Source organism: Triticum urartu, chromosome 3A, assembly GCF_056163025.1.
Source record: "Triticum urartu cultivar PI428250 chromosome 3A, HENAU_Tu73, whole genome shotgun sequence".
NCBI lineage: Eukaryota > Viridiplantae > Streptophyta > Magnoliopsida > Poales > Poaceae > Triticum > Triticum urartu.
In genome coordinates, this window is record NC_141875.1 from 720,275,466 (window position 1) to 720,286,764 (window position 11,299).

The 11,299-nt window shown below is 42.5% G+C and overlaps 1 protein-coding gene across 2 annotated transcripts; it reads left to right on the top strand.

Moving 5' to 3' along the window:
- The first annotated feature begins 1,099 nt into the window (after window positions 1-1,099).
- Window positions 1,100-5,661, top strand: LOC147982119 (uncharacterized). Of its 2 annotated transcripts, none has more exons than XM_087514240.1 (2): window positions 1,100-1,561; window positions 3,079-5,661. In XM_087514240.1, the coding sequence occupies exon 1, from the start codon at window positions 1,304-1,306 to the stop codon at window positions 1,553-1,555; it is 252 nt and encodes an 83-aa protein (XP_087370366.1). In that variant the 5' UTR covers window positions 1,100-1,303; the 3' UTR covers window positions 1,556-1,561; window positions 3,079-5,661. The 2 variants fall into 2 exon arrangements, with proteins under 2 accessions (XP_087370366.1, XP_087370365.1); XM_087514239.1 differs by lacking the exon at window positions 3,079-5,661 and adding an exon at window positions 1,774-3,057.
- Window positions 5,662-11,299: the final 5,638 nt, after the last annotated feature.

Consider the following 11,299-nt stretch of genomic DNA (forward strand, 5'->3'; position numbering starts at 1 on the left):
TAATTGGGTGCAAATTCAGTCTAGTAAGCTTCTAGTGCACATGAATTTAGGAAGTCTATGGTTCTTCCTGCCACCGTCTTCTGAAAAAACATGCATTACAAATCATTCCATTGGAGATTAAATTTTTAGTTTTTGTTGTGTTACATACAGTTGAATCGTTCAGTCGATACTATGCACAGTCATGATTTGTTTTGTGAATAGTATTTTTTGTCTATACTAACAATGACAAGATCTTCTCGCAAAAAAAATGACAACAAATGTGCCCATTTGTTGAGAGAGGAATAGTAATGTGCAAGTAGGCCATGGATGCACCACGGCGTGCATATAGAGATTCTCTAAACATACAACCATGATGTGGCCATTGAGTAACTGAAATGACGACATGCACACATGGTAGGATCTGATATACAGTACCTAGCTCTTTTGTCAATAGATCATGGTACTATGCCTAGTTATAATAATCGAGTGCAACTGCGCAAGCTTACGGATGTCCACATTTGATGAGATGCCACAAATTGGTGTTAATTAATTAAGCAATTCAGCCAAAAAATAATAAAGAAATCCATTCTGTCAAAAATTAATAATCAGCCAGTCCTTTCTCTGTAATCGAAACTACTCCCTCCTTTTCCAAGACATGCACATATTCCAATATCTAAATTTACCTAACAATTAGACATGCAAATGTGAAAAATATATGTGAAACACAAATGGCATCAGTGAAAAATACTTATGAATATTAATCCAAAGATCATATCATTTTTGTGTCACTTGACTACTTTTCTAGTTAAATTGTTGGTAAAACATAATTTTCTGTTGCCGTGTACGCCTTGCATTTTTAGATGACGGAGTAGCCACAACTACAAGTCGTACTACCTAAATGTTCTGGAAAGAAAGAGAGAAATTGAAAACAAAACTTTGTCCTGTTTTCATGCATTCCTCTCCTTGCCCCAACACGCTTACTGTGTGATTAACTATTTTTTGGACAATGAAAACATTAACTAATTTCATTGTTTAAGGTTTACAAATAGTAAGTTGGTAAAAATTCATGGATCTACATAACCTGCATCGATCCATCAGACGGCCATCGGCATCACATACGCTAGCTACCAAATCTTTATTGGAAGGTAGATGACAAAAGCAACCTCTACCTGCCGTCTAAAACACACGCCGCAAGCTAGCTAGTTCGATCGAACACACAACGCCAGGCTTCCAAAGAAAACTAACTAGCTAGAGAGAAGCTAGGTCGTCGGCACCGGCGAGGGTCGATCTCACATTTGACGCCGGCTGGCTGGCCGGCCGACCGATGTCGTCCATGGACTGCGCGATCCATGTGGTGCTGGGGGTGGTCATGCGGAGGAGCATCTGCCGGCTGCACGAAGTCGTCGCCATGGCCGTGGAGCTCGGCACGGCGCTGCTCGTGGCCGTGCGGTTCTCCGGCATGGCCTTCCGCCGCACGAGAGCCCCGACTCAGGTGGTCTCGGGGTCGACTCACTATTACTACTACGCCCCCGTGGCGGCCTCCATGGTTGGCATGTCCAGGCTCGACAGGCACTAGTCACCGGTGAGCTACACCCCTCTGGATTCGATGTCTAATCAATCGTGTTTTCTTTATTTTGTGAGTAATAATGAAATTCAGTGCTTGATTAGCTACATACACACACGTGCACTGGATATTAAGCAATATATGTGTTCATCATGATATCGACATAGTAATTGATCACTCTCGCATGCATTTGAGAGCAATATGGTGGTGATTAATTGGATCTTTGTCAGGTGCCCACTTTTGTGATGACTCAGGGGTCCATTTGTGTTTCTTTCTTTGCTTGCTAGCTCATTTTTGTTTTGAGGATTCATGATTCACTATTATGTAATTAAGTGTAAATGGTAACTAAGCCTATAATCCTCCAGTAGTTTATAGAATACATATAGCAGATATGAGATATCAGAAGCAGAATCGAGAGAGAACAGACAAGAATTAGTTACTCTGAAATCTGGATACAGCAATAGAGTGCATCCAATATAGGTGGATCTTCTTCCTTGCTAATGTCCATGTTTTATCGTTCGGGTTTTTATTAATCGCTGGTTATGCATGTGATGTATTATCAATTTGCGGATATTGCTCGTAGTCCAACTAATTTTGTTCACTGAGAATTAATTACCGGATTCTTTGTGTGTTGTTTCTGTATATTGTTCACGGTACGTGTGATTTCTGAAATGTTTGATCTACTAGCTTGTAATCAAAGATAATAATGCACTAGTTTGTTGTAAGAAAATTGTACATAAAGCGTCACAATTTTTGTTACTTGATTCAGTAATCATACCACTTAGGATTGTAAAAATTCATGAATTTCTTATACTACATCTCTCTAAGGCGAGGCTTCCAAAACTAGGTCATTTAATTGGTTTCTCTAAGTTGTATCAAAGTACCTTGTTTTTTTAGATTTGTTTCATTAATTACCTGATGTGCCATGTAATCTATTCGGAACAGCTCGTGGTGCGTTGGTTGTGAAATAACAAACTGTTCGACTTTATTTTTTTTTGCACCTTGAACTATCTTGTTGGATGAACTTTGTTGTTGGCCGTTGGTTTATAATCTAAAGCGCGGGGAGGGGGAGGGGGGCTTTCTCGTCATCGCTATATTGAGTGTTCAGAAAAGCACACTCAACTTATATCTTTTGGTCTATGCATATATGGTAATTGCGCTGACCAGAATATTCAATGTGCTCCTCCATCAATTTGATCAGGGTGGCGTGACAGATACACACTTGCTGCCTTACAACTTGACTATATATTGTTGGATAGCTATGTTTATTTTTGTACGTTATATATAAGGTGACAATAAGAATATGATTTCTCCTCTAACCCTCTTGCTCTTATCCTTCACTGAGGCTACTCATTTCTTAGTCTAATAAGCCATTTTAGACCGTGCGCAGGGGGGGGGGGGGATGATTCAACAAAATAGTTTTGTGACACCAATTTTATACTTGGTATTGACAGGTGAGTGCTATATACTAGAAGAATTTAGCCGTTTTACTGTCTTTCCCTTATTTGGCTGCTTGCACGGAATAATCCTGGCAGGTGCTGGAGATCATATTTGGTTGCCAAAAGCAAAAGAACTAACTGGGCCGGGTTGGCCATATGCAAAGGCACATTTGAGTTGCACAGGTGTGTGTGTGATCAAGTGATTGGGTTACTCATCCAAAATTTTATCATTCTCTCTGTAGTTTAATTAAGACTTCTTACAAGTATTACATGTGCGCTAATTAATTCAGACTTCTTACAAGTATTACTTATATTATTTCCTATCTAATGTATCGTTTATTCTTAAACATAAACAACATGACAATAAGAAAAACCAAATGTATCCAAGATTGTTCTAGAGGAGTAGCGCACAAAGAACACAACTAGGAGACCCATGGCGGGCCCCATGTATAAGGTTGGCACGATCCAGTGGGCTACTCCATTAGGTCACATCTGCAACTATACAATATGTGACCATGTTAACAAAATGAGTTTAGCCCTAAAAAAGGAGTTGGGCAATCATGTTGCAAATATGCTTTCAACATGAAGTGAAAATTGAGTACAACATGATGGTCATGATATAGGATTAGGACATAATCGCCTGTATAACCCGGTGGGCGGGGCTTGTGTACACTAGAGTAGGCAGCCATTATGTTTAGTATACTCATCATGAGCACATTTAGATCAAGAGATAGCAACTACAACATAAGGGAGCTTTAGATTGAAAATGGAAAAAAAAACTTGTGTCATCGGTGGGATATCGGGCTACTTGAATGTACTTAAAAAATGCTCCCTTCTAACAGCTAGATATAAAACATGACTTCTGGCAAGCACGTGCATATATATGGGACCGACATATTGGGGGAGAGGCAAGTTACAAAAGTTACAAGAAAATCTATGTCTGGGAGCAAGTTTCTTGTATTGGGCTGAAGGAAGTGCACATGGGACCCATGCTTGAGGGAGAGATCGATAATTTAACCGACCAGTTCCAAAGCTTACGAAATAAATCTAGTTAGAGAGGATGAGAGATTTGTAATTATTACCACAAAATTCATGCTTTGTATAATATGTCAACATTGAATGCAATTATAATGGCCTAGGCGGGAATGTTAACTCTGATTGGACGGCTAGACCCGTCCTAAGTAAAAATTCGGACAACTCTGAAGGCTGATAACATGAGAGGTCCCCTAGGGAGCTTAATTTGATGTATATGTTCATCTACACCGACGAGCTATGAGTGAGCTCCCTACTACACCTCTCCATTTCCACCAATGCCAGATCATATGACAATAAGAGCACATGAAACTTCCACACTTGCGATTGCCAGGTACGTGATTGGCTATATATCTTGTTAAAAGTACTGCATTGCGTCCATTGTTCTTTATCAACAGTTCCATGGTTGTGAGGAACCTATGACTACTAGAGCACATGAACTATCCTGCTCCTGCCATTGCGGTTGGTTTTTTTAGTTCATGGTTTTGTTGCATGGTGGCCAGAGTTCATTATTAGCATTTCCACCATTCAGATTGTTAGTTCTTTGATGAGCAGGGTGCGACACTCGATTTTAGAATATTTATGAGGTTTCTATTCTTCTCTGCATGGATATTGTAAGATAGCTAACAAATTCGATGTTGTTGAATTTTGGTTTAATCAAGGTTCTTAAGTTGTGATTCTTACGGTCTATTTTTGTTTCATTCGCTTGCTGGGGTCGCTAGAGGGAATATGTCGTTGGGTAAATCTGATAATGAGAGAGGTAGGAGAAAAAGGCATGATCTAACGACGCGTTGGTGGGTGATTATACAGGTTCAGACCCCTCTTTGGAGAGGTGTTTCTTGCGTATGGATTTGTTGTTACAGAGGTTTTGAACCCGTAATTGGACGCCAGTGGTATGCTTATATAGGGTTTGCTACCCCTCGACTGCTGCTACGTTACAGGTGTGTTAAAGAGTAATAATACATGTCCGCTACTGGAGGTTATGGACGTTCTAATTGTTAGTAGAAATGTCAAGCTTCAAATCTTGGTAACGTCTTCATCAATGCTGCATACCGCTGGTCTCCTAATAAGCCGAGTGAGGTTCATCCGAATGAAAGATATATTTTTCACAATGTGAGCCAAGTGATGGAATTGTCCTCGAGGGTGTCTCATGCCAAGTGACATAAAACCCTTATGTTACTGATGATATCTTTGTCTACAAAGATAATCTCGTCACGATGTTCTCTCCAAGGAGAGGGCACACACCCTCATCAACGCCGTTGCATGATTTTTTTTCACAAATATGCAACGATTGCGTATCATTCCATTGATAGGTAGAAGAGAACAAGAGTTTCACAGGAGGAGGGGGGGTAACCGCTCACTACGTACGCAGAGAGGCATAGGGAGAGGTTACACGAGCAGAACACGGGATGCTCAGCCTGAAGAGGCTCAAGGTGGCATGAGATTAGCTATGTCTTTGGTGCCGGCTATGATTCAACAAAATAGTTTTGTGACACCAATTTTATACTTGGTATTGACAGGTGAGTGCTATATACTAGAAGAATTTAGCCGTTTTACTGTCTTTCCCTTATTTGGCTACTTGCACGGAATAATCCTGGCAGGTGCTGGAGATCATATTTGGTTGCCAAAAGCAAAAGAACTAACTGGGCCGGGTTGGCCATATGCAAAGGCACATTTGAGTTGCACGGGTGTGTGTGTGATCAAGTGATTGGGTTACTCATCCAAAAATTTATCATTCTCTCTGTAGTTTAATTAAGACTTCTTACAAGTATTACATGTGCGCTAATTAATTCAGACTTCTTACAAGTATTACTTATATTATTTCCTATCTAATGTATCGTTTATTCTTAAACATAAACAACATGACAATAAGAAAAAACAAATGTATCCAAGATTGTTCTAGAGGAGTAGTGCACAAAGAACACAACTAGGAGACCCATGGCGGGCCCCATGTATAAGGTTGGCACGATCCAGTGGGCTACTCCATTAGGTCACATCTGCAACTATACAATATGTGACCATGTTAACAAAATGAGTTTAGCCCTAAAAAAGGAGTTGGGCAATCATGTTGCAAATATGCTTTCAACATGAAGTGAAAATTGAGTACAACATGATGGTCATGATATAGGATTAGGACATAATCGCCTGTATAACCCAGTGGGCGGGGCTTGTGTACACTAGACTAGGCAGCCATTATGTTTAGTATACTCATCATGAGCACATTTAGATCAAGAGATAGCAACTACAACATAAGGGAGCTTTAGATTGAAAATGGAAAAAAAACTTGTGTCATTGGTGGGATATCGGGCTACTTGAATGTACTTAAAAAATGCTCCCTTCTAACAGCTAGATATAAAACATGACTTCTGGCAAGCACGTGCATATATATGGGACCGACATATTGGGGGAGAGGCAAGTTACAAAACTTACAAGAAAATCTATGTCTGGGAGCAAGTTTCTTGTATTGGGCTAAAGGAAGTGCACATGGGACCCATGCTTGAGGGAGAGATCGATATTTTAACCGACCAGTTCCAAAGCTTATGAAATAAATCTAGTTAGAGAGGATGAGAGATTTGTAATTATTACCACAAAATTCATGCCTTGTATAATATGTCAACATTGAATGCAATTATAATGGCCTAGGCGGGAATGTTAACTCTGATTGGACGGCTAGACCCGTCCTAAGTAAAAATTCGGACAACTCTGAAGGCTGATAACATGAGAGGTCCCCTAGGGAGCTTAATTTGATGTATATGTTCATCTACACCGACGAGCTATGAGTGAGCTCCCTACTACACCTCTCCATTTCCACCAATGCCAGATCATATGACAATAAGAGCACATGAAACTTCCACACTTGCGATTGCCAGGTACGTGATTGGCTATATATCTTGTTAAAAGTACTGCATTGTTGGGGAACGTTGCAGAAAAAAAAAATTCCTACTCGTTACACCAAGATCCATCTAGGAGTTCATCTAGAAACGAGTCATCGGATGCATCTACATACCTTTGTAGATCGCGTGCGGAAGCGTTCAAAGAACGGTGATGATGTAGTCGAACACGACGTGATCCAAATCACCGATGACCAAGCGCCGAACGGACGGCACCTCCGCGTTCAACACACGTACGGGACGGGAGACGTCTCCTCCTTCTTGATCCAGCAAGGGGGAAGGAGAGGTTGATGAAGATCCAGCAGCACGACGGCGTGGTGGTGGATGCAGGGCGTCACAGTAGCAGGGCTTCGCCTATACTACGAAAGAGAGACGTAACGGGGAGAGAGGGAGGCGCCAGGGGCTGGTGTATGAAGTCCCTCCTCTCCCCCACTATATATAGGAGGGCCAAGGGGGGTGGTGCGCCAGCCTAGGAGATCCAATCTCCTAGGTGCGGCAGCCAAGGGAAGGTTTCCTTCCCCCCCAAGGCACCTAGAGGTGCCTTCCACCATTTGGACTCTTCCCTTAAGTGGAACCCTAGGCACATGGGCTTTTGGGGCTGGTGCCCTTGGCCCATCTAGGCCAAGGCGCACCCCCTACAGCCCATGTGCCCCCCCGGGACAGGTGGTCCCACCCGGTGGGCCCCCGGGACCCCTTCGGTGGTCCCGGTACAATACCGATAACCCCGAAACTTGTCCCGATGGCCGAAACAGCACTTCCTATATATAATTCTTTACCTCCGGACCATTCCGGAACTCCTCGTGACGTCCGGGATCTCATCCGGGACTCCGAACAACATTCGGGTTACTGCATATACATATCTTCACAACCCTAGCGTCACCGAACCTTAAGTGTGTAGACCCTACGGGTTCGGGAGACAAGCAGACATGACCGAGACGACTCTCCGGTCAATAACCAACAGCGGGATCTGGATACCCATGTTGGCTCCCACATGCTCCACGATGATCTCATCGGATGAACCACGATGTCGAGGATTCAATCAACCCCGTATGCAATTCCCTTTGTCAATCGATATGTTACTTGCCCGAGATTCGATCGTCGGTATCCCAATACCTCGTTCAATCTCGTTACCGGCAAGTCACTTTACTCATATCGTAATGCATGATCCCGTGACCAGACACTTGGTCACTTTGAGCTCATTATGATGATGCATTACCGAGTGGGCCCAGTGATACCTCTCCGTCATACGGAGTGACAAATCCCAGTCTTGATCCATGTCAACCCAACAGACACTTTCGGAGATGCCCGTAGTCTACCTTTATAGTCACCCAGTTACGTTGTGACGTTTGGTATACCCAAAGCACTCCTACGGTATCTGGGAGTTACACGATCTCATGGTCTAAGGAAAAGATACTTGACATTGGAAAAACTCTAGCAAACGAACTATACGATCTTGTGCTATGTTTAGGATTGGGTCTTGTCCATCACATCATTCTCCTAATGATGTGATCTCGTTATCAATGACATCCAATGTCCATAGTCAGGAAACCATGACTATCTGTTGATCAATGAGCTAGTCAACTAGAGGCTTACTAGGGACATGTTGGTGTCTGTTATTCACACATGTATCACGATTTCCGGATAACACAATTATAGCATGAATAAAGACAATTATCATGAATAAGGAAATATAATAATAATGCTTTTATTATTGCCTCTACGGCATATTTCCAACAGTCTCCCACTTGCACTAGAGTCAATAATCTAGTTACATTGTCATGAATCGAACACCCATGGAATTCTGGTGTTGATCATGTTTTGCTCTAGGGAGAGGTTTAGTCAACGGATCTGCTACATTCAGGTCCGTATGTACTTTACAAATATCTATGTCTCCATCTTGAACATTTTCACGAATAGAGTTGAAGCGACGCTTGATGTGCCTTGTCTTCTTGTGAAACCTGGGCTCCTTGGCAAGTGCAATAGCTCCAGTGTTGTCACAGAAAAGTTTGATTGGCCCCGACGCATTGGGTATGACTCCTAGGTCGGTGATGAACTCCTTCACCCATATTGCTTCATGTGCTGCCTCCGAGGCTGCCATGTACTCCGCTTCACATGTAGATCCCGCCACGACGCTTTGCTTGCAACTGCACCAGCTTACTGCCCCACCATTCAAAATATACACGTATCCGGTTTGTGACTTAGAGTCATCCAGATCTGTGTCGAAGCTAGCGTCGACGTAACCCTTTACGACGAGCTCTTCGTCACCTCCATAAACGAGAAACATTTCCTTAGTCCTTTTCAGGCACTTCAGGATATTCTTGACCGTTGTCCAGTGTTCCTTGCCAGGATTACTTTGGTACCTTCCTACCAAACTTACGGCAAGGTTTACATCAGGTCTGGTACACAGCATGGCATACATAATAGAACCTATGGCTGATGCATAGGGGATGACGCTCATCTCTTCTATATCTTCTGCCGTGGTCGGACATTGAGCTGAGCTCAATTTCATACCTTATAACACAGGCAAGAACCCCTTCTTAGATTGATCCATATTGAACTTCTTCAATATCTTATCAAGGTATGTGCTTTGTGAAAGACCTATGAGGCGTCTCGATCTATCTCTATAGATTTTGATGCCTAATATATAAGCAGCTTCTCCAAGGTCCTTCATTGAAAAACTCTTATTCAAGTAGGCCTTGATGCTGTCCAAGAGTTCTATATCATTTCCCATCAATAGTATGTCATCTACATATAATATGAGAAATGCTACAGAGCTCCCACTCACTTTCTTGTAAACGCAGGCTTCTCCATAAGTCTACGTAAACCCAAACGCTTTGATCATCTCATCAAAGCGAATGTTCCAACTCCGAGATGCTTGCACCAGCCCATAAATCGAGCGTTGGAGCTTGCACACCTTGTCAGCATTCTTAGGATCGACAAAACCTTCCAGCCGCATCATATACAATTCTTCCTTAAGGAAACCATTAAGGAATGCCGTTTTGACGCCCATTTGCCATATCTCATAATCGTAGAATGCGGCAATTGCTAACATGATTCGGACGGACTTTAGCTTCGCTACCGGTGAGAAAGTCTCATCGTAGTCAACCCCTTGAACTTGTCGATAACCCTTAGCGACAAGTCGAGCTTTATAGATGGTCACATTACCATCCGCGTCTGTCTTCTTCTTAAAGATCCATTTATTTTCTATGGCTCGCCGTTCAACGGGCAAGTCAGTCAAAGTCCATACTTCATTTTCATACATGGATCCTATCTCGGATTTCATGGCTTCTAGCCATTTGTCGGAATCCGGGCCCGCCATCGCTTCTTCATAGTTCGAAGGTTCACCGTTGTCTAACAACATGATTTCCAAGACAGGGTTGCCGTACCACTCTGGTGCGGAATGTGTCCTTGTGGACCTTCGAATTTCAGTAGGAGCTTGATCAGAAGTATCTTAATCATTATCATTAACTTCCTCTCTAGTCGGTGCAGGCACCTCAGGAACATTTTCTTGAGTTGCGCCATTTTCCGGTTCAAGAGGTAATACTTCATCAAGCTCTACTTTCGTCCCACTTACTTCTTTCGAGAGAAACTCTTTTTCTAGAAAGGACCCATTCTTGGCAACAAAGATCTTGCCTTCGGATCTGAGGTAGAAGGTGTACCCAATAGTTTCTTTTGGGTATCCTATGAAGACGCATTTTTCCGACTTGGGTTCGAGCTTTTCAGGTTGAAGTTTCTTGACATAAGCATCGCATCCCCAAACTTTTAGAAACGACAGCTTAGGTTTCTTCCCAAACCATAATTCATACGGTGTCGTCTCAACGGATTTCGACGGAGCCCTATTTAAAGTGAATGCGGCAGTCTCTAAAGCATAGCCCCAAAAAGATAGCGGTAAATCGGTAAGAGACATCATAGATCGCACCATATCTAATAGAGTGCGGTTACGACGTTCGGACACACCATTACGCTGAGGTGTTCCAGGCGGCGTGAGTTGTGAAACTATTCCACATTTTTTTAAGTGTGTGCCAAATTTGTGACTCAAGTATTCTCCTCCACGATCTGATCGTAGAAACTTGATTTTCCTGTCACGTTGATTTTCAACCTCACTCTGAAATTCGTTGAACTTTTCAAAGGTTTCAGACTTGTGTTTCATTAAGTAGATATACCCATATCTACTTAAATCATCAGTGAGCGTGAGAACATAACGATAGCCACCGCGAGCCTCAACACTCATTGGACCGCACACATCAGTATGTATGATTTCCAGTAAGTTGGTTGCTCGCTCCATTGTTCCTGAGAACGGAGTCTTGGTCATCTTACCCATGAGGCATGGTTCGCACGTGTCAAATGATTCATAATCAAGAGACTCTAAAAGTCCATCTTCATGGAGCTTCTTC